General features: G+C 41.5%; 2 protein-coding genes across 6 annotated transcripts in view; one reads left to right on the plus strand and one right to left on the minus strand.

Moving 5' to 3' along the window:
• Nucleotides 1-24,193, plus strand: part of LOC123343967 (radial spoke head 10 homolog B2-like) — a 60,653-nt gene that overhangs the window by 26,505 nt on the left and 9,955 nt on the right. For 4 of the 5 annotated variants that reach the window (XM_044979620.1, XM_044979621.1, XM_044979619.1 and 1 more), the window contains exons 18-22: nt 310-382; nt 1,096-1,158; nt 4,275-4,412; nt 7,489-7,678; nt 11,936-12,504. In XM_044979620.1, the coding sequence (XP_044835555.1) occupies nt 310-382; nt 1,096-1,158; nt 4,275-4,412; nt 7,489-7,678; nt 11,936-12,137 (666 nt within the window). In that variant the 3' untranslated portion in view covers nt 12,138-12,504. Of the gene's footprint in view, nt 1-309; nt 383-1,095; nt 1,159-4,274; nt 4,413-7,488; nt 7,679-11,935; nt 12,505-22,054; nt 22,239-24,193 lie in introns of those variants that run through there. The other variant, XR_006572420.1, reaches the window with a different exon arrangement.
• Nucleotides 13,531-24,193, minus strand: part of CCZ1 (CCZ1 homolog, vacuolar protein trafficking and biogenesis associated) — a 28,389-nt gene continuing 17,726 nt past the window's right edge. Inside the window, exons 13-15 of the mRNA XM_044979624.1 lie at nt 17,336-17,494; nt 15,824-15,951; nt 13,531-13,887 (exon numbers count right to left, since the gene is read on the minus strand). Coding sequence (XP_044835559.1) covers nt 13,832-13,887; nt 15,824-15,951; nt 17,336-17,494 — 343 coding nt within the window. The 3' untranslated portion in view covers nt 13,531-13,831. The remainder of the gene's footprint in view (nt 13,888-15,823; nt 15,952-17,335; nt 17,495-24,193) is intronic.

Raw genomic sequence — 24,193 nt, forward strand, 5'->3', positions numbered from 1 at the left:
CTGTTTCCCCCTCTGTAAAACAGATATAATCCTATTTCCTTGCAAGATATTACAAGGATATGGTTAGGTTTGATTAGCTAATATTTGTACAAGAATTTGAAAATGTAAAACACTACATGTATAGTTCCAAGTATTATTAAATATTGACTACAGCAGGCAAGGTTGCAGAATTGGCTGTATTGGGGGCTTCCTGTGTCTTAATGTAGTAGGTGCTGCTATTCCAAATGCTTTGTGGATGGAAACACGTGCGAGAAAAATGTAGAAATTCAAAGATTATATTTGTGATTTCTGTTTTCATTCCAACACAAGCTTAAATCCAAGGACTCTGCAGTAGAATACAGAACTTCCAGACAGACTTTTAAATCTACTGAAAAAGAGAGAGGTGAGTACTACAGAATAGCTGTTAGCATCTATTACCGGTAGTGGGAGAAAGAGAATATTGCTCTCACAGGACCCCCCGCTCCCAAGTTAATTAAAAATGTATCTTAGACTTCGTATAGTGGGGTGTATTTTATTATGGAGTGAAGGCTGCATTTAGTTTTACATTTAAAGCAGGGTTTAAATCCTTTAATCTAACATTTAATTTCACACATTTGTACCATTTCAATCAGGAGGACAAGCTTGAATTTCCAAGCTCCTTTTCACACAACATTCAGTTGTGGTTTTAGAATCCTATCCCTCCTTATTGAACCTTTCAGAAGTGGTGTGCTGAGTCTTAATTTATTCACTCTAATTTAAGGTTTCACATGCCAGTAATACATTTTAACGTTTTTAGAAGATCTCTTTCTATAAGTCTATAATATATAACTAAACTATTGTTGTATGTAAAGTAAATAAAGTTTTTTAAATTAAAATGCAGAGCTCCCCGGACCGGTGGTCAGGACCCGGGCAGTGTGAGTGCCACTGAAAATCAGCTCATGTGCCGCCTTTGGCTGCAGGTTGCCTGTCCCTGGTCTAATGTTTCTTTCAGATTCCCTAGAGTCTGTCTGAATAACCCCAGGCTGCTCGTTCCCCACACTAGCTAATCCTGCACCAACTCAATGTGCCTTTGTCTAGACAAAATGACCACACTTACTGTTTTCATATTCACCCTAGAAGCCATTGTGGAACATGCTTCCGTCATAGGCTGCCGGGCACCAAAGGAAGGAGCTGGAACAGGTGAGAGGGAGGCTCGCTGTGGGCAGCATGGGGGTGGGGGGCAGGTGCTGGTGGATGGCTGGGGAAGTTTCCCCAGGTCTACTGCTGGTCAATGGCTTGTCTGGAGAGTTGATCTAGGGAGAGAGACCAGACCACCTAAGGGAACAGGGCGTGGAGCCAGGTACAGCTAGGTGCCAGGGCAAATGCACAGAGTGTGCAGGGAGGAGGAGGAGGAGGCGGCAAGTGGAGGTGGGGCTGAGGAGCATTTCTGTGCTGCAGGGAAACACTAACATTTCCCTGCCTTCTCCACCTGAGGGACTTGGAATGGAATCCCATGGAGTCCTGATGATGTGAGCCAGGCACGGTGGGTGACAGTGGGTACTCTTCCTGCAGAACTAGCAAGTCCCTGGCTCCTCATGCACCAGCCAGTCCATGAACTAGGTAGTGCTTGAGGGCTGCAGCTTGAGCTGTCTGAGGAGCCTGAGAATCGTTAGCTTCTGGAGGTTAAAATGCCCCTCCACTGCTTGCTATGGTTCACAGCATGGGGCATTTCCACCCCTGCCCCACCTCACTCCAGCAAGCCAATAGAGATCATCTCTGGTGCCTGGAGGTGCTGCTCTTCCCCCTTAGCCCTGCCAGCACTCTTGAATTCCCCTCTCTCCCAGATTTTTCTTACCCAACACACGTTTACCATTTTTTTCTACCAAAACACTAAAAATCCAGGAAATAGGCAGTTAATGGCACCATTAACATCTAGACCAGGCTAGACATATCTTAATCAGCAAGCTGAACTGATATGTTCCCCCACCCTTTCGCTTGCAACAAATAGCCACCTGTACTGCACACGTCCTCAGAATCATGCTTGCATGCATGCCCTTAACTCAAGACTTCAGCATTTTTCAGTATTGATCAAATATATTTATCTGGTTGGGGTCAGAGTTAAGATTTTCAGTGTGACTGAGGGATGGATGTGTGCATCGTGCGTGGTTGTCTGAAGGGCAAGAGAACATATTACGGAGGTGACAAGTCCAAGTGCCTATGTTTGAATCTGTTTGATGATGGGGTGGTAAGCTCTATGAACAAAGGGCTGGTCTGAATGGTAACATTGGCTTACCTGGTGGTTTCCTTGACTTTTAGGGATTGTGTTGGTAGGAAATTCACTAGAGCAATGTTAATGTTGCATGAATTTGTCTGTGTAGAAATGTTTACAGTGCTTTTGTTTCCATCAAAAACCACACAGATCCCTAATATAAACAGGACTTGCTTTACTCTACAGTTTACATCACCAACTGACCTCCTGGAATGAGTAGTAGTAAGGCCTTTTGAAAGAGCACATCTGGATACTTTCCAAGAGTTTGTTCCAATACTACAGCTAAATGTCCTCAAAGTGTTTCTTGAGTCTGAGACTGCCTTCTGTACCACTCTGTTGTCAGTTCAGCTTTTGAGCATCACACAGCTGAAGCTTGTGTTCATGAATTATATTGTAAGGTTCATGATTAAGGATAAAATAGCATAGTAAAATAATATACTTTTCAAGCTTAAAAAAAAGTTTTTTTCAACTTTCCCTTCTCTGTCCCAGCCACTTTGAGATGAAAACAGAAGTGTAAAACCAGCCCAGTTGTTTTCTGAGGGAAATGAGCTTTTCTCCAGTGCAAAATTCTATGCGAACTCCAGCATTAGCTGGACTGATAGGTGTCAGTTTATATTTACCTAATACAGAGACATAAAAGGTTCTTAAAGTGTTCATTAGTACTTATTAGTATGTGTGATGCTTCTCGGGGCACCCAGGGCTGAGTGTCATCTTGTTACCAGCTGCCTCCAGTGTGGGGGAATCTTGCCTGTACTAGCTGGGTGTTAGCTCCCTAAGGGCATGTCTACACTTACCTCCGGAGTGATCAATCCAGCGGGGGTTGATTTATCACATCTAGTGAAGATGCGATAAATTGACCGCCGAGCGCTCTCCCGTAAACTCTTGTACTCCACCAGAACGAGAAGTGTAGGTGGAGTCAACGGGGGAGTGTCAGCAGTCGACTTACCGCAGTAAGTAGATTTAAGTACGTCGAAGTTGTGTAACTTAGATTGATTCTCTCCTCCCCCCCACCGCGTAGACTAGGCCTAAGACAACCAGCTTGTCAGCCACTCAAGCCGTCTTCTGTGGACTACAGCAGCCCTTTCTTTGCCTTGCAGGTTGACAACAGATGCACCCCAGTCCCTGAGTCCCTTCACTGTGTCCCCCTGTGGTATCCAGTCCCTAAACGATCACGGGATACCCACAGAAATCCCAGATCCTCTGTTCCCAAAGGAGCAGTGTACCACAGTTTACTAGTTTTACCCAAGATCACCGTTCCTGTATTACACAAAGTGCTTGTGTTCAATTATAAAACAAATGGGAATTGATTTAAAAAAAATAGAGATTCAAATAAAAATCAATGTGAGAGATGGGAACAAATGGTTACAAATAAAGCATAATACCATTTTTAGAGCTGAAACTGAACTCGCATGGCATTCCTCTATCTCCTACAAGATAACCTACCCCAAGTTCTTTCCCCAGCGTTTTCAAGCAGTTTGGTTGAAATCCCTTCTCACAAGACGAAGTGTGCTGGCACCTCACAGATTGAAGGAATGCCAGGCTGTCTTTCTGCACCCTTCCCTCCCCCGAAATATACCAGAACAGACCTTTGATGTTCATCTCCAAATAGAGTCCCCCCACCTCCCTCTGCTGTTTACCTCTTCCTCTTAATTTCTCTCTCAAGTCTCAGCTAGCTCTTCATTAGCATTTAACATAGATTGTTAATAGACTCCTATTGTACAATAGTCCACGATGGAGATAAATGTTTCCCACCGTCCATCTGGAGAAGTTTGTCTGAAGACATGCTGCCTTTGAGTGATCTGCTTTTAACTACAGATTTAGAGAACATTTTTAGTATATACACAACTCCTCACATATTTTCTATTACATAGATCTTGCAATAGTTATGATGACCACTGTGACACAGGCTTCCATTAAAGACCTTGCATTGACAGGCTTTTGGTGAATCCAGGGGATCTCTGTACCCCTTTGTATCCCAGTGCCCTCTGCCAGTTGGCAGCACAGGTTCTTGGGTCACTGTATGTAATTTTATTTTCTTCCTTTGCAGTTCCAAATGTCACATTCTCCTCAAACACAGTGTACCAGCTGTCTCCTGATGACAAAGATGAAATGTTAGTTCAGTCTTTGACAGATTTGGATGCAGAACAAGGCCAAGTGCTCAGCAACCCCTTGAAAGAATTTGCAGGTAAAGTAGTTTTGAAGATCTGGTACCAATGAAAAAAAATGTAATTGAATAGCTCCTAATCCTTTAGGTTGTTGTCACAAGAGGGCAGTAAAAGAACATCCAGCACAATAGAGTGAGTTTCACTGTTAAAAAAAAATGAAATAAGATGTTTAAGATTCTCTTTCCATGTTTGTTTCCACAATTAAAAAATCCTAGTTTTTATTTTAAAGAAGAGTACTCTAAACTTAAAAAAAACATTTCAATTCTCACTGAAGGCACATATTGTTATTTACAGGTGTAGGACTGTTCCATCGTCATTGACTAGAGAAAGAAAATCCATATAACAAACCAGAGGACGTTTTTGGTGGTTCTCAGAGTACCCAGGACCGAGAGTCACCCCCTGCCTCTAGCAAAAGGGTGTCTTTCTTGTGGTAGCTGGCTGTCAGCTCCCTGACACCACCAGCCCTTCACGCACTCTCCTCTGGGCTAAGTTCACCTTGCAGGTTAAAAATAAGTGCACCCTAATCCTTGAGTCCCTTTGAAGTGTTACCCCTGTATTATCCAGCCCCTGACACTGGCTACCCACAGAAATTACAGATCCTCTGCACCCAAAGGTGCAGTGTTGTTCACCAGTTTTACCTTAAGCCACCCCTCCTGTAAACTACATAGCACTTGTGAGCACATATAATAAAATAGAAGGCGGCTTATTTGAGAGAGAATAAATATTTAACTAGAAACAAGAGTGTGGTGAAAACAAGTGTTTACAATACAAAAGAATCATAAAACGCGAGCCTGGGTCTACATGTATCGATAGTTACTTTTCCTAGCTGATAAAGTAGATTTTCCCCAAAAAGTTCAGTTTTCTGCAGAGGTGGCTGATTTCACAGGAACCAGGACCCAAACATTCATGAAAACAGCCTTGCTCCCCAGGTGTTTCTTCAGTGTTGGATCCAGAGTACTTCTCCCTCTCTGTGTTATACTGAAAACAGCCTTTTGTTTCTGTTCAAGGTCTGGGCCAAGCTCTGTCCGTTGTAATGTTCCTTTATCACCTCCAACAGGTTTTGATTGTTTGGTGGTGCCGCTAATGATTTTCCATTGATAATTGTAGGAGGGAGCAAGGGTAGTGAATTGAACCTTTCATTACCTTGCCAGCTGATTAAGGAAGAGTGACAACTCCCTCTTGCTTGAATGCACCACCACCGAGGGCAAGTCTACACTTAAAACACTAAATCAGCTCAGCTTTGCAGCTGTAGTGCTTAAGGGTATGTCTACACTGGAAACTTCAAAGCGCTGTTGTGGGAATGCTCCACGAGGGGAGTAGCTCCAAGTGCTCGGAGCCCATCTACACTAGCACTTTAAAGCGCTCAGACTTGCAGATTTTTCACCCCCCTGAGCCAAAAAATTAGAGCGCTATAAAATGTAAGTGTAGACAAGCCCTTAGTGAAGACACTCCTACACTGACAGGAGAGGTGGTAGCTATATTGACGGGAGAAGCTCTCCTGTCGACATAGTGCTGTCTACATTGGAGGTTAGGCTGGTATAACTATGTTGCTCAGGGATGTGGATTATTCACATCCCTGAATGACATAGTTATACTGCTATAACTAGTGTAGGCCTGGCCTCAGGCACATTACCCCTTTTGTTATTTCATTTTTATGACCAAGTCCATAAGGCATACTTTCAATAGAAATATACTATTCCTTAAATATTACCAGTACATATATTGCACAATGATTGTCTTGACAAGTTACGAGCTTTCTGTAGATACCTCACATGATATCATATATAGATGAAAACCCTTCAAGATATGTGTTGGGTGTAATGAGTGTGTCAGAGCTGAGGTGAGAGCTGTTTACAAAGAACGGGGGACTTTTTGCCAGGGGGTCTCTGTATCACAGTATTTACATAATGTGTCAGCCAGAAAAGAATAATTTGTATGTGGGGTTCCTGTTAGTGCACCACATGGCACTTCTCATTAGCTTCTCTTGATCCTTGCATCTCTCATTTGCCTACATTGACTCCCTCTTGCCTGCTTAGGGAATCCTAGCTCTGTTGTTCTTCATAGCTATAAAAGTCTTATACGAATGGGCGGGGGGGGGGGGGTGTCACAAACACAAGAGTACAAGCAGACAAGGTGTTCAGCAACCATCTTTATTGTTATAAAAAGAATACAACTGTAGAATTTTATTGCATATGTATGTAGGAGCAACTCAAGTTGGACTTGAGAATGGATACCAGAATCCCAAATTGGGATGCCCTTCAAGCATGATGCATTTTGTGTTGTGCCATAGGAACTAAGGTCCATTAATTTTACTTTTGCTTTAGGTGTTTTTGAATTCTTTGTATGTTTTTATTCATATACATTCTTTTAAGGGAAGGGCACTGCTGTTAGAGGGGCAAGTGCCAGCAGGAGAAAAACTGACCTCACCAAGCCACCAGGATTTTCACCATATCCTGGACTATGCTATCTCCTTCTCACAAAAGAATATGCAGAAAGGGATGGGGATTTGCATCTTAAAGGAGCAGAGGCTGGGCTCTATAGGATCAGCTGGAGACAGTTATGTCCATGGTTTTGCAGCACTTCTAACCCACCACACTTTGTCCTACCTGGCATCTTCACACAATCATTTTCCTCCCCACCTCTCCTGCGTAAAACAGCTGTAGATATGGAATTGCTGTAGCAGTAATTTAATACTAAATGAACACATTTATGCTGGAGTTCAAGCGAAAACAATAGATTCTGACTCTATTCATAGCCTTCCAGCACAGAGGTCAGCAAGTGGCAGCTATGCAGCAAAGGGAATGATGCTACCATATAGCTGCCACAGTCTACCCCATGTGTTGTTTTTGAACATTTCCTCCAACGTGGCTCCCTTCCACACCATGCAGAGGAACAAAGCATATGCCTCTTATGAGCCTGGAGACCTAGATAGTAGCCTAGCAGCTTCACAGGACACACTTTTATTTTGGTTGCCGTCAGAATTCTGGAACATCCTGGATGGGGAGGAGTTGGTTGTACTGATTACAACTTAGAATGAGCCAAATATATTCTTAAGTAGGTTAAACTACAATTAAAACGTAAATGGTTCTGTTACAGATAAACTAGAAAAAGCAAAAAACGAACAGAAGGAAAAACTCAGTCTGTGGCTGAATCAGATGTACATCTTTTTTGTGAACAAGTTCTTTCCTGCCTACAAGCATGCTCAAGTGGTGAAAGAAAATGTAGAAGAAAATAGGAAACGGGATGCTGAATTAGCCATGCAGTTGAAAACTGAAGAGGAAGCAAAGTGAGTCTTAATTAATTTAAAAGCTTCATTTTACACCTAGAGACATCTAGAGTAAGGTCCTACACGGATACCATGTTCTTGAAGATTTAAGATTTGGGAAATTTGTCACTCTGCTCTTTGATAAATCATAGCCACTAGCTACTTTCAAAATACTCTATTGGATGACTGATTTATATAGTGCAACCATTAGACTACAGTAATCAATTTATTTTCATTTGTCATAGAATGTTACCCAGGTTTTCTCAGAAAGAAATTGAGATGAAAAAGAAAATGTTTACATACAACACACTACTACCCCTGGCACTTAGGGGAAAGGCCCTGTGTAGGAACTGTGTGATTACTGTCTTCTTTTCTGAAGCACATTTGGCAGCTATTTCTGTCTATCAGGAGCTAGTCTCAGTTATCCTAGCTCATTGCAATCTGAATATATCACGCCAACCCCTTGTCACCAGGGGTTCACATGGGGTTTAATATTTTTCAAACCCCTCCATAGAACACTCAGCTACTTTTGAAATCAGTCAGTTCCTCAGGGCTTAGGTTTTGTTCATGAATGATCATTTTCCCAATGGCAGTGATTTCAGTTTACAGAAGGAATGAGTTCAAGCCCTAGCAACTGATCCACATTGTATCATATCTTCCAAGGATAAGGGGGTATTGCAGATCCAGCTGACTTTCCTTCCATGGCCATGTCAACATTTCACTTTAACGAACCTTTTGTCCTGCCAGTGTTCGTCCCACATAGATCATGATGAGGCCCTGTTCTATGCTGAAAGGTCATTGGTGTTCTAATTAGAGCAGACTAGGTGCTTGTCTACACATACAAGTTATACCACTTTATACAGGTACAGTTAAGGTGATATAACCCCTATGTGTGGACATAGTTCTTAAGAGTCCATATCTGTACTGGTATATTCTACCTCTACTGGTATCAAGGACCTGTACACAAATATAACTGTCTACACTAGGGCCTACATGACATTGGTAAAAAGATCAGACCCCTAGCCAAAATAGTTATTAGGCCCGTTCAAAAACTTTGTGTAGAACAGGTCTAAACAAACTTTACCAAACTCAGAACTTGAAGGTAAGGTCCCACGGGAAGAAAATCTAAGACAAAAAGTAGCTCAGGAGAGCTGGCAGTTTCTCAGGGAGACAGTATTAAATGTACGCTATCCTGAGGGGAAGGAAAGAGAGGACATTTCTAGGAAGTCAATAGAGCTCCCTCAGGAGCTCTTTAATGACCTGAAAATCAAAAAGGAATCCTACAAGAAGTGAAAATGTGAACAGATTGCTAAGGAGTACAAAAGAATAGCACAAGCACATAAAATCAGAAAAGCTAAGGCACAAAATGAGTTGCCTCTAGCAAGGGACATAAAAGGCAATAAGAAGAGGTTATTTAAATATATTAGAAGCAAGAGAGTGACAAAGGAAAGCGTAGGTCCTTTGCTTAGTGGGGAAAGAGTGCTAATAACTGATGACATCAAGAAAGCTGAGGTGTTTAATACACCTCTACCCTGATATTATGCTGTCCTTGGGAGCCAAAAAATCTTTGTGTTATAGTGGCATAGAATATCAGAGTTGGAAGGGACTGCAGGAGGTCATCTAGTCCAACCCCCTGCTTAAAGCGGACCAATCCCTGACTAAATCCCCAAATGACCCCCTCAAGGATTGAGCTCACAACACTGTGTTTAGCAGGCCAATGCTCAAACCACTGATTATGACATTCTCATAAGCAAACTAGGGAAGTGTGGGCTAGATTAAATTACTATAAATTAGTACACAACTGATTGACAGCAAACCTTTGATAACTACTCTTTCAAACTGGGAGGGTGTATCTAGGAGGGTCTTACACGGAGTCAGTCCTGGGTCCAGCACTAGTCAATATTTTCATTAGTGACTTGGATAATGGAGAGTATGCTTATCAAATTTGCAGATGACACTAAACTGGGAATGGTTGCAAGCACTTTGGACAATCAGTCTGAATTCAACAAGCTGAAATTCAATAGAGACAAATGAAAAGTACTTCACTTAGGAAGGAAAAATCAAATGGACAACTACAAAATGAGGAATAATGGGCTAGGCAAAGTACTGCTGAAAAGGATCACAAATTGAATATCAGTCAATGTGACACAGCTGCAAAACACACTGTATTAACAGATGTGTCCAATACAAGAAAAGAGGTAATTGTCCCACTCTGCTTGGCACTGGTGAGGCCTCAGCTAGAGTACTGAGTCCAGTTCTGGGCACCACACTTCAGGAACAATGTGGACGAATTGTGCAGAGAAGAACAACAAAAATGATAAAAGGTTTAGAAAACCTGATCTATGAGGAGAGGTTAAAAAAACTGGGTATGTTTAGTCTTGAAAAAAGAAGACTGAGGGGACCTGATAAATCTTCAAATCAATCTTCAAAGCTATTATAAAGAGGACTATGATCAATTCTCTGTCTCCGCTAAAGGTAGGATAAGAATTAATGTCCAGCAAGGAAAGATTTAGGTTAGATATTAGGAAAGCTTTCTAACTATAAGAGTTGTTAAGCTCTGGAATAGGTTTCCAAGGGATGTTATGGAATCCACGTCATTGGAGGTTTTTAAGAAAAGGTTGGACAAATACCTGTCAGGGATGGTCTAGGTTTATTTCGTCCTGTCTCAGCACAGGGGGCTGGACGAGGTGACTTCAAGGTCCCTTACAGCCCTACGATTCTATAAAGTACTGAGAAAGACCACACAACTTTTTCCTTTTACACCAGCTAAGTGGGAAATGACTATGGGTAAAATTTTCATAAGTGCCTAAAGCTCCTAAGTCACTAAGTCCCATTTACTTTCAATTTGATACCAAAGTCTCTTTTGAAAATGGAACTTAGGCACTTACAAAAATTTTACCCAATGTCTTCTGTGCTTTGCATTGCTATGACGTAACTGGTGTGAAACTGAGTGAGCCTTGGCATGACCTAGAGTCTGTGCCCACCACTACCTGCCTAATGGCTGTTACTATCACAGACATGCAAAGCAACTACACTTTCCTTTCTTCATACGTTTGCAAAGCATTATTGGTTGAATTCAGGCTCCAAAAGGGATTCCCTTTTGAGGTTCTCTGCGCTCCAGCACTTGTTTCCAAGGTAGGAAAGACCAAACTCTCTCACCTTCATACAAATAAATATTTTTTTAATTTCAGGACATCCCTCGTTTTCAGTTGGTCAAATATTTTTGCGTGGCATTTGCTTCTGTGGTGTGGGCTCATTCTACAGCTTTGTATTCTGTGTCTGATGAGAAGTATTAGTCCTCTCTCCCAAAAAGCCCTCCTTGTCCTTGCTGCAGCTGAGCTCTGAAGGAGTGAGACTCTCTGAAGGAGCGCGACTCCTGTACAGAAGGGAAAATTATTTGCCTGTAATTCTGCTTCCCTGAAAATATCTTGCAGGATTGTCATTCCTCTGCCCACTTCCTCTCAGAACTTGGTGGTTACTTATTGACATTTTTTCCCTTGTACCTTTTTCATTTTCTTTACTGAAGTACTTAAAAAAAAAAGTATGCCTGGGCTACACATGGAGATAACTATTGTGATTTTTTATGGGGATTTAGTTAAACCAGCATAACCAGGTGGACACTTAGTTTAAAACTGTTTATATTGGTTTAGCTTGCAACTGTACATTTAGAGGTGCAAGTTAAAACCACAGAACACTGTCTCCACATAGTTACACTAGTTTAATCAAACAATTTAATTAAACAAATGCAACTTGGAGTGGAGATAGGTCCTTATACTGTTCTGGCATTACTTTCTTTTATGGGAGCTTTGCCTTCTGCATAATCAAAAGAATTGACTGGAACATTCAGAGAGTAGTATTTATGCGCTGCACAGATTTGCTATTAGGAAAGCTTACCTCACATGTTGCACTGCTACCACTACCTTCAGGGGTCAAAAAGCAACTTGAGAGCTAGGGGAGCAGTCTTGTGCTAACGAGATGATATGTTCAGAGAACCAGGATCGCAGGTAAATAATTTTTCCTTTTAAAAATGTGCTTGGATTATGCAATGATACATGAAGCTTAACAATAGTTGATTGCGAAGTAGCAACTACACAGAACACACATTTTAGGAAAGGATTAAAAGGATCACATTTTTCATTAGGCAATTCATTCTGCATGTAATTGCAGTATGGCTCTATTTACTTAAGCAAAACAAAATCATTTTAGCCTATGATAAGTTTGCATGAATTTGTCGCAGTGGTAAGCAAGTGTAAACTTTGTTTGTTTGTGCGAGCATAGGCTTATTGCCCTAAGGAAAGCCGAAGAGGCCAAAATACAAGAAGAAGCTGCAGCAGAAAAAGCAGAGACAGATAATACACTGGTTAAAGAGCCAGAGGATTCAGCTACACAGCTGCCACTTCCTGCAAAGGAAGAAGTAGTGATTCTGCCCCAGCCAGTCATTAGCAAGGTTTCTGCAGGTGTGAAGAAAAAGAAAAAGTAAATTAGGCTGACTGTTGCAATAATAAAGTTGTGAGTAAAGTCTGCGCTTGTTAACATTTTTAAGGTATGAGATTTACTTTCTAGGTCTGTAAAATCTAAACATTGCAATGTAGGTTCTAGGAAATGAATGCCAATAAAATTATTTGTATTTGTTTATATGAGAGGGAAATTTAACTCTCCAGAGTCTTCCCCCACACCTCCATCTACTGATATCTTGAGCCCCCTAGAAATTGTGGAGTGTGATTATATAATTCAGGGGTTGGCAACCTTTCAGAAGTGGTGTGCTGAGTCTTCATTTATTCACTCTGATTTAAGGTTTTGCGTGCCGGTAATACATTTTAACGTTTTTAGAAGGTCTCTTTCTATAAGTCTATAATGTATAACTAAACTATTGGTGTATGTAAAGTCAAATAAGGTTTTTAAAGCGTTTAAGAAGCTTCATTTAAAATTAAATTAAAATGAAGAGCCCCGAGACTGGTGGCCAGGACCCAGGCAGCGTGAATGCCACTGAAAATCAGCTCGCGTGCCGCCTTCGGCACATGTGCCATAGGTTGCCTACCCCAATATAACTGTTACATAAAACTTGTGTAAACCTTTGAACATACAAAGCCATTCCGTACATGTACTATATGCCATATTAGGAGACATTTTTCCATTAAAAGTTAAAAGATCATTAGCGTTTCAGGTTTGTTTGTTGGCTGACTCTTGTAACCATGAGACTGCATAGTCTGAATGGAATTTAAAACTATACAACCTGCATCAAGTTTTTGCTTATACAGCCGCTCCCCAGGTTACGCAAACCCAATTTACGGAAATCCGCACTTAAGTAAAAAGTTCCGTAAGGTGGGTTTTTTTGGATAATTGTTGGAGATACGTTCCTGACTTTGCAAAATTCGACTCATGCAAGGCATTCCGGAACAGAACACTTGCATAAGTCAGGGAGCGTCTGTATACCTATTTTATGTACACTGGCATGTAAGGAACCCAGGTATTTCACTCATGTAAAGTAAATCTTTGGGCTTAATCCTGCATCATGTGATTTCAATGGGATGACTACTAAGTATGAATAGGAAGATCAGGCCCTTATCCTTTTCACTTCTTTTATTGTTAAAGCAGCAGCCTCTGTCAACTTATACAGGAGAGGAACAGGTTAGTTTACTTATTTAGTATTGAAGAACTGGTGCAGTGTAGCTTTTACATGCTGATGATTCTGAGACAATTTTAGGTTAACTCAATATCCTTTACTGTGGGTGCCACTTCAGACTCAGATGACAGGGTTAACATCAAGTACTTCCCCCTCCCTTTTACATGCTAATGTGTAGAAAAACAATTTAAATCCCCACACTCCAGTCCACTCTTATGCAGGTGAGCACAGAAAGGGAACAAAAGGGCCCTTAAAATTGTAACAATTATTAATTTTATTCAGTAAAATATTAACATAACAATATTAGAGAAATGGAATGGTACAGTTGAATTATCAGATTGATTTTAATTGGTTTGCACATAAATATTTTAAAATCTAAAAATCTTATGATCAGAGTTTACAGCTTCAGTAGAAATTTGATTCTTACAAAGCAAGTATTGCTTTACTATTGTCATTATTCCAGTCAATAATATGACTAATAACCTTTCATGTTAAACAAAAATGTTTCTGACATTTGTAGATTCTTTTTCACTAAATCAGCCCTTTGCAGATCAATCCAGGAAGAAAATATTATTGAACTGTGTTGCACAAAGTTTCTTTACTTCTTCTGTTTAAAAAAAAAAAAAAGGAGGGGGAGAGAGAGAGAGAGTTCAGAAACTGCACATAGTATCACAACTTATTATATAAACACCCTGCTTTTAAAAAGAAGACTTGACAGAACTGTAACTGTATCTAGGGGAAAAAATACATGTTAGGGTTTTCTGCTTTTAAAACATGTTCTCACTTTTTTTATATATTTTTTAAAAAAAAAGTGTGTCCTGGTGCATATCAACTCCTTATTTCTATTTTTAGTAAGAGAAAGGTGGGTCAATTTCGTTCAGCAGGTCCAATCTGAAAATTCACATATCAGTCTTTTCATGTGAAATATGGACTTAGCTTTTATCCTGTTTTCACAGAAAGAAAAACTTTTCTTGTTAAACAAGTCTTGCTTAATGATTAGAACAGGGATTCTCAGACTGTGGGTCGTGATCCGACAGTGGGTTGTGACCCTGTTTTAATGGGGTGGCCTGGGCTGGCGTTAGACATGCTGGGGCCCAAGGCCAAAGCCAAAGCCCAAGGGCTTCAGCACTGAGTGGTGGGGCTCAGGCTTCGGCTTTGCCTTCCCTCCTGGCCCAGGGCGGCGGGGCTGGGGAACGCTCAGGTTTCTGTCCCCACTTCTGGGGTCACATCTCCCCTTAACCATCTCTTTTCCAAGCTGAAAAGTCCCAGTCTCATTAATCTCTCCTCATATAGAAGCTGTTCCATATCCCTAATAATTTTTGTTGCCCTTTTTTGAACCCTTTCCAATTCCAATACATCTTTTTTGAGATGGGGCGACCACATCTGCACACAGTATTCAAGATGTGGGTGTACCATGGATTTATATAGAGGCAACATATTTTCTGTCCTATTATCTACCCCTTTCTTAATTATTCCCAGCATTCTGTTCACTTTTTTGACTGCTGCTGCACACTGAGTGGATGTTTTCAGAGAATTATCCACAATGACTCCAAGATCTCTTTCTTGAGTGGTAGCGGCTAATTTAGACCCCATCATTTTATATGTATATTTGGGATTATGCTTTCCAAGCTGCATTACTTTGCATTTATTAACATTTCATCTGCCATTTTGTTGCACAGTCACCCAGTTTTGAGAGATCCTTTTGTAGCTCTTTGCAGTCTGCCTGGGTTTTAACTATCTTTAATAATTTTGCATCATCTGCAAATTTTGCCACCTCACTGTTTACCCCTTTTTCCATCCAGATCATTTATACACTTTGTGCATTTGACAGCACTTTAGGTACAGCAAATCTGTCTCCCCCATTTCTGTGCATCTTCCGCACAGAAGCAAGGAGAGAGAAAAAAACAATCATAGAGAAGTAGGACTGTAAAACCAGAATAATTAGCAGGAAGGTCAGGGGCAGATGTAGAAACAAACTACTTTTATCTCGTAAAAAAACCTGTCTAGTTTTCAAGTTGATATTGCCCCATAATGTTCTCATTTTTTATCCAAATGAATTGGGCTAAAGGTAATATTGATGCATGTTTCTTCATGTACTTGGTATGTCTTAAATTGCAGTGTAAAACTGAAGTAGAAAAGCACTTTGGGAGAAAAACAGTATTTTAATACTAATAATCTTAATGACTAAGGCCCTTTGTGAAAATATATTGCCTTGATTTATAAAAGACAAAATCCAGAAAAGTAGGCATTTTAACCTCCTGGAAATATAATAATGCACTTCATTTATTAAATATTCCCATTAAAATCAAGGAGTAAGATAATGATCATTGATTCATTGTTAAGAACATCGACAATTTATGATGATTTAGTTTCAAAACAGGGAGGAGAGACTTAAAGCCTTAGGCAAGCTGATCTGGTGTAGCACAGAAAAAATCCCACATTAAGTGCATCTTATATAAAATAGAGAACTAAAAATCCACTGATAAGCATTTTAGTAACACCAACAGTATTTAACAAATAGCAAAAATAAAAAAAATCCTTACCATTAACTTCAATCAGGTTTGCATTTTTTTGATTCAAAATAACATACAGTTCCCGTTGATCAGACTTTTTCCCAACCACCCAGTAGTCACTCATTGCCTTCACAATGATTTCTTCATCCTCATCAACTCTGAAAGAAATTGGATAAAACAAACCTTAGAAAAATTTGTACCAACATCAAAAATAAGGGACTCGAAAAGCAAAATAAATAACTTACATTACAAGCAACAATATTGAAGTAAAGATCTCAAGAAATAACCAGCAAATAGAGCAGTTTTAGTAATTGTTTAACTGCCCTAAGGGTTATGAATAAACTAGATGTGAACTGATCTCGCAGATTGCTGTGACATTGCATAATTGACAGAAAATCAAAAATGAGCAGGTGTGTTCAACTCAGGAGACAAATACAGCGAGCAAGTGCCAGCGTAGCCTGCACAATCTCCATTTGGGAGAATTTAATCACGAGGAAGTAAGCCAACCACTTATTTAGTCTACTAGTCAACCAAACATCAGTGCTTTGAAAGAAGCTGCTTGGTATCCACAGTTGCCAACTTTCACGTGGTAGCACCCTGACTAGGCCAAAACAAGCCAATCCCTAAGAACCCTAACACTCTATATGACTAGATCCTCCTGGCGTGCAGTCTGGGACTGTGGTGGGCCCACTGTGCACCCCTCTCTCCCCCCGGCCCCTGCTTGCCAGGAGCCAATAAAAAAAAAAAAGAAGCAACAAGCTGCAAGTCAAAAACTAGCCAACAAGCAACTCACAAGCCAATTAAGCCAAAAAGAAGCCCAATTTCTGCATTTTTTTCATGGGTTTGGCATGACAAGCTTTGATTCCACCATCATAAGAGAAACTAAGACTTTTTTTTCCAAATAAGTACTTGGATTTAGTGTTTTATTATAAGCATATTTTAAAGAGTTTAGTATGTTAATTAGTAGGCAAATATGGGATTATGTACCCTCAAAATTAGGTTTCATCCTGATCTCTAATAGTCAGAGATTGACTTAAGCCCTGAAACATAAGGTTTAAAACCCTTCCAAAATTGGTTATTAACTAACAACTGTGGACGTTCCTGATATCCACAGAAGGGTCCAATCCCTTTTTGAAATCTAGCCCAACATCTCAGGGACATGAAAATTCATAAAAGAAAACAGACCAGAAGGGTGGGACAGGACAGACATTTCAATGTATCAAACTGGCTACAGTGATACAGATAAAAGAAAAATCTGTTCTATTACTTATTCCACAATTTTATATATTCAGTAATTGTATGTATATATGGATGGCAGGAGAGAGATCACTTGATCATTACCTGTTAGGTTCACTCCCTCTGGTGCACCTGGCATTGGCCACTATAGGTAGACAGGATACTGGGCTAGATGGACAATTGGTCTGACCCAGTATGGCCGTTCTTATGTTATATACATAAATGAAAAAACAGGATAATTCAATAGTTGAACACTGCTAAAAGCTGAGGCCTATTTGACAGAAGGAAAAATGTAAGTAAGATTACCTAGTAAAATCACTGTTGATATCACCTAGAATCTTCATGAGGTCAGGGTGAACAGACGTGAGTGATACACTGGGTGTTTTCCTCATGTGAATTGTACTTTTCTCTGCCAAGTTCATATGATTGAAATAGATAAACTTAAACTGAGGTTCCTTCTCAGACCTAGGAAAACAAGTTAAAGAAAATGGTGACTAAGTGGTCTTTGTGAAATGTGTATATGTAAGTCACAGATCACTAATCCATGCACAACATAAAATCCATGATCAGGTACCTTATCATACTGAGACACTGTGCATACATTACTATTAGGCTTGGCAGAATTTGGTTTTTTTTTTGTTCTAATTTTGACCATTTATATAATTTATTTTAAAGATTTTTTTAAACTGTTGCTGGAATTGAGAGAGCATGTACGAAGGGTTGGGATTAGGGTATCTTGGCAGGGGGCTCCCTGCACAACTGAGAGGCTCATGCCACTAGGGTGCAAGGTGAGGCGGAGGCTGCAGCCCTGACTTGGGGGAGCTGAGACCTCAGGCCAGGGCTGCGATGAGGATGACAAAACCCTGGCCACAGGGTGCTGCTGAACAGTTCCAGACTAGGGATGGAGCCATTCAGCAGCAGGGTGATCTCCCCCATGGCTAGGGTCTTTGCCTCTTCCTCACGACAGTCCTGACAGGGGGGTCTCTGCTCTGCCCCACCAGAACTGCACTTTTCCCCACACCTTGTGCCCCCAGGGATTGCGCCTCACCAGCTCTGGCAGCTCAGGGAGGTCCCTGCAGCCCTGCGGACACATGACAACAGAGCTGCAGAGGGTCCCTTGAGCTGCCACAGTGCTGGTGACAGAGGCAAAGGGGGCAAGGCTGCAATCCTGCCAACTTTTAGTGATCAATATTTTTTTAGTTGATTTACCAACATCTATTAATTTAAATTGAATCCTGCCATGCCTAACTACTTTTCAAGACCTGTGGCAGGGTTGACAGACTGTTTTTGGATAGCCATTGAAATGAAAAACATTTAGACCTCCAAAACACTGACACCATAAGAGAGCTGCATGAATTCCTAGTACAGGAAAGAGAATAAAATTATGTCTGCCTAATGGCATTTCCTGCTCTTACCAGGACCCACCCACCAGCGAGGGACATCAGAACATCTCCCTTTCTCCTTCACTAGCTCTTTGAGTTCTCCCACTGGGCCCGTGATCTCACACCATTGGTGGGTTTGAACCACAGCTGGTTGCTGGATTGGTTAGCTACTCTGGGGAGAGAGCATATAGGTGCTGGCTGCCTGGGAGTGGGGATCCTTGCTGCCTCCCTAAAGAAGAGTCAGCGGTTGGCTTAGTTGGGTGTTGTGTTACTAATTTGCTTCATAAGGGATTTCCCTAGAACTGTTCCAGTTTTTCATTGACTATCATATTTGAGATCAGGAAAACTTCCCCTCTTTCCCAGAATGGCCAAGCCAACGAGAGTTTTTCACCCTCCTTGGTGGATTTGGGCATGAGATGATCTCCCTTTCTCAGTTTGGTAAGTCAAGACTTAAGTTTCAGTCATTGATATTGGTTTTGGTGATGGCTTCAACAATTACAATCAGTGAAGGTTTGCTGGAGCAGTTGGCACTTCAGGTTACATATTCAGTTGTTTGGAGCGGTCTCATCTATGCTAGACGTCATATGGCAGTTTACTCACTATCACCTTAGCGGACCAGCAAATGGCTCAAACGTCTGGATATCTTGCTCCCTATTATGTCACCCAACTGCATTAGTGTAAAAAGAAACCATATAAGGTTATCAGGGCACTGCTGCATTAAAATTTTAAGGGAGAGTTAATAAGATGATCTTCCTTTGCTTTAATCCCTCAATGACATAAAAAACCAAGTATTTAATGATTTAATAGGTTGGCACCATTGCAAACTTATTTTATTTGACTCACTGCAATTCTGCCAGTTTAGTACAGTCACCACACACCAAAGTAGGTGTGCATGTATCTTTGGTATGATTGAGTCATCCTTAGAACAGCAATACTGTAGGAAACCAACAAATACTCCACATGACAAATAAGCCTTTTGAAGAAAATATTTAGGATTGTGGGAGAAGCTACTAAGCACCTCAACTCTTCCCCCCAGTCAAGTGTGTACTACATAAATCTTGCCTGGGAATTTTCCCCTATTCTTATACAGTGCTACCAAACAAACCATTTGTGTGGTACAACTGATTCATTGTTTCAAACATTCTAAGTGACAACATTATCATCCTAAATACACACCTTCACTTATATTAGCTTGACAGCAGCAGACAAATGCCACTTGCTGTAGGGAATTTAAACTCTTTAAAGTTTATAATCCTTCAATGTAATGTGTCTGTTGGTTTAAACCAGCATGAACTATACACTAACTAGGCTGCTTCCTTAAAACTCTATCGTGTAAATGACCCACAGCTTCTCTCTGCTGGCCAATATACAGTATGTGCTTAGATTAAGGCTGACACCTATGCTATCACAACGATTAGAATGGTTCTATTGTATAAAATGGCACTTTTCTTTTAACATAAAACACAAAAGGAACTAGAGAAATAACAAACCCACTATGTAAAATCCAGCCATGATTGATCCTGGGCTTTTAAGAGTTAGACAAAAGGAATAAAGATTTCAGTAACAGAGTCCCACACCTCTATAGTTTCTTGCAAGATGGCACAGTACTCTTGATAAAGTATAAGGCTTGCAGCTGTATTTTGCTATGTACATTTTCTGAGCTACTGTGCATGTTGTTATAGATGGGGCTGATAGAGCTGCATGTTACGGTTGCCTGACACTTCCCATTATAACATGCTGTTTTAAGTTGCTTATAACTTTGCCAAACTTTAACCATTTGGGCTGAAATTTTATGTCAGGTGTCTGCCTGAATCTGAATTGCACTGGAAAATTTGGGTTCAGCTGTTTCCAGGAAAGAGGGTATGGAAAAAATGTTCTGCCCATATTAAAATAATTCTGGAAACCTTTTCTTTGAAAAATTATTGAAATTTGGCAGGGAATGGTCTTTGTGTTAGTGATGTACCTTTTACCAACCCCATGAAGGTCTGTCCAAATTTGACCAAGTTATAAGCCTTTGAAAAACTGTGGTTTGCATATGCTCAATAGAGGCTTAGATTCAGGCTTAAATTCCCTGATGAGTCAGTTGAGCACTGGGCATGCTCCAGTCCAGGGCTGAAGGAGCGAAGCTGGACTTGCCATATGATTGGAGCTCTGGGCCATGCTGGGTCTGAGCACATGAACAGAGAGCAAGGAGACTGTCCCTCCTGTGCTCTCAGTGACCACCCCTACTGGACTCCAGGAGCATGGAGGAGGAAGCCGTCTGACTCGAATGCAGGGTAGATAAGAGCTGGGCCCGCAGTGGGATGAAGGGAAGATTGGGACAGAAGGCTGGCAGGGTTGGAGGGGAAAGTTTGGGACTAGCTGGAGAAGACCACAGGACTGGGTCTGGGACTGGGAGGGGGAGACAAACTGGCTGGGCAAGGGGACTAGAACCTGGAGCCAGTAGGTGGAGGGAAGGAGGTGAGGGGGCAAGGGAGACGTATCTAATGTGGAGTCAGGGTGGTGGGGGGAGAAGAAATGAGATTGGCAGAGCAAAGCGACTGGGACAAGGGGCTGCGGGTAGAGAACGGGGCATAGATTGGAGAAGGAGTCTAGGGGGAGAGATTGGGACTTGGAGCCAAGTGTGGATGTGGGAGGTGGCAGCAGCAATAAGAGGTCAGTGAATGGGGACGAGAGAGAAATTGGATGAAGAGCGGGAGCAGGGGAACTGTTATTGGTTGCATAAGGCGATTCAGGACAAGGAGCTGGGGGAGAGAATTGGGAATGACTGGGCAAGGGGACAGATTGGGAGTGGGGGAGACTGGAATGGGAGCCTGGAACGGTAAGACAAAGACTGGTTGGGCAAGGAGACTAGGTCTGGGATGAGAAGCCTGAGGAGAGGAGACTGGGACTGGCTAAGTGAGAAAAATGGGACTGGGATAAGGAGCCACAGGCAGGGAAAAGACAGGACTGGGACAAGTTGGAGGGGATGGAGTAGAAGAGTTCAAGCTTGAGGAGTGGGGAGGGACGAACAGGCAGAAGAGAGTATGAACCCACTAGACACACTCCATCCAGAGCTTGGAATGGAACCTAAGAGTCCTCAGTCTCACCATTCCTCTGCTGGCAGTAAGTACATGAAACACACTGGCAAAGCTTACTATCTCCCTCTAATGCTGGTCCACATACAAGATGACAACCTACTGTTGCTATCCGTTACTCTGTTAGCTCACATGGTCTGTGTGGTGGTTCTAAACATTCCAATCATGCCAATCATCCGGGTAGTTTTCAATAGGATGCTACATGATAGAATTTCTTTTTTCAAAGACCTAGGAAATTTTTTTAAAGACCTAGTAAATGCTAAAAGAACATTAAAGGTTGCAAAGTCAAGCACTAAACAATTAGGAAATGAGGTAGAGGGCCTGTAGAAAAAACAGTATGTGATCATGTAATTAAAGACAGTAGCATAATGCATAAGCACAAGGGGCAGCATTAAGGTTGCACAGGCAACCTTAATTCTGGCATCTCCTAAGTTTTGAGTGCTTGACTTGCCACCTAAATAATCTTTTAACATAGCCTTTTTGTGTCTACATAATATACAATATACTGGGAGAGGTTATATAATGCACTGGCTAATGCTGCTCTTTTCTGCTTGATACAATGTCAGATATCTGCAGCTGCCACCCCTGAGAGACTGTACTGCATAGGATAATGCCTAATACTACTCAGAGATAACATTCTTCTGGAGCTCAAGTGGTAGTGGTCCTTCTAGTATCAATATGGTCCACATCAGAATATCTGAGCATTTGAGGCATATAAGGAATTTTCCTCGTAACAGCTCTTGGAAGTAGGTACGTATAATGATCTCATTTTACAGATGAGGAACTGAGGTACCAAAAAAAAAAAAAATTATATGTCTAAAGTGTCAAGACAGCCTGTGGCAGCCCTGGGAATTGAACTGAGGTCTCCTGAGTCCCAGCCTAGTACCTTATTCCCAAGGCTATGCTTCCTCTCTGTAGATAGGAACGTTCCAGGTTCTGATCTTGGCACTGGATACTACATTGTCTGCATGTGCATATCCATAGATTTATAATAAATTAAATTACATAGCCAATATATTTTATCTAAACTGAAAGCGCCTCACCTTGTCTACTCAAAAATATAAATGTCACAGCCCTTATTTACCTAAATGAAAAATATCATCCCAGTGTATTTTTTTTTTTTTTTACGCTATACACCATCACAGTTTGGGAAAAACAAAGTCTCAGAAAGTCAAGAGGAAGGTCACCACAAAGCTTGCTACATTGTCTATAGTTACTGCCTTTGGGCAACTAATGCGTGTGTCACAAAGTAGGCTGGCCCTTTAAGATGCAGAGAGTGTGTGTGTGTGGGGGGGAGAGGGCTGTCCAGTGCACCAGTGACTAATTATCCGCTGCCCAGTTGGGCTTACGGAAGGCCCCTGGTTGAGCGAAAGGAAGGGAAGGGCTTACAAAGGAAGAGACAGCAGCAGCTGTTCTCCTCTCTACCTCCCTGGGCTGAAAGAAGTTCACTGGTAGCAGCTTTTCCCCTGCTGCTCTCTCCTCCATTATAAGGCTCAGGTGCCTGCCCTTCAGCCCAGCTGGGCAGCAGCTAATCAGCCTCAGGTGCACTGGAAACTGCTCCCACTTAAAGGGACCAGTCACACTGGCAGTGGGATGAAGGTAGGTACTCAGAAAGGCTCCTTTCCGGTTATGGGATTAGCGTTTGGGAAGATGTTCAAGAACAAGCCATCCTCACACAATGTTTCAGTGGCAAACTAAGTTTTCATTGAAGTCAGCCAAAAATGTTCACAAAGTGGAGGAACAAGACAATACATGTACAGCATGTGGCCACTGCAAGAAAATCCTCTCACTCTTTGTCTGTAAATTGCTACAAGTGACCCTAGCATTATGCAGAGCACTGAGGGAGCAGAGGATTATCGTCTACGCTTATCTCTATTTGTATGATCCATTTAGAATTCTAGTCTTGCAAGAAAACATGCCGCCACATCAGAACATCTTCTCTAGCAGTTCCATTTTTTTGCAGGAGTAGAGGAAAATGAGTAAGTATAGGCAGTCGGGATTCCCCTGGAAGCACAGAGATGGCGTTAGCTGCTCTATGACACACTCTATCCCCTTCAGCCACAGGGATGGCCAGAACATTGCTGCACTCTGGCTGGTGTAATGGTACCATGGTTACTGTAATTTACACCAGGAGTCAAATGTTACCCAGCCCCCAAGGGATCAGAGGAATACAAAAGTGGCCTAAAAATGCCTCTATCCTGCTCCCAGCTGGGCCCTACACTGAACACAACTTGGCTGGATACAAGGATAGGAGCCAGGGGCAATACTCTCTCTTAGCAAGCCCATGAATAGGGAGCCTCAAGAAATAAGATTGTAACAGTGATAATGCCTTGACCTTTTAAATAAAAGCTCCTGTTGTCTGCCCAAACAATGATGGGACCCCACTGCTGAAGAAGCCTTTGGGCAAGTATATTTTCCAGGAAAAGGTGCCAATAAACTGCTTATTTTGTATATCTAAGACCTTAAAAGATTAGGTAGCATCTAAACCTCAGCAATTTTATTTTTTCCAACCTTCTAGGAAATCAAAGTTAAAAAGGCCCCCCCCTCTTCCTACATTCCACTGGCTCTATTGCCAAGAGTCAGAGACAGGAATTCCTTCAGAGTAATTGGATTTTCTCTGAAGTTACAGAATCTACTTTTATTTAAACTCCTTGATAAAAATGATCTGAAGAACTTTTAACTACTTTAGGTCCTGTCCACATTCG

Source organism: Mauremys mutica, chromosome 11 (assembly GCF_020497125.1).
Source record: "Mauremys mutica isolate MM-2020 ecotype Southern chromosome 11, ASM2049712v1, whole genome shotgun sequence".
In the NCBI taxonomy this organism is placed as follows: Eukaryota; Metazoa; Chordata; order Testudines; family Geoemydidae; genus Mauremys; species Mauremys mutica.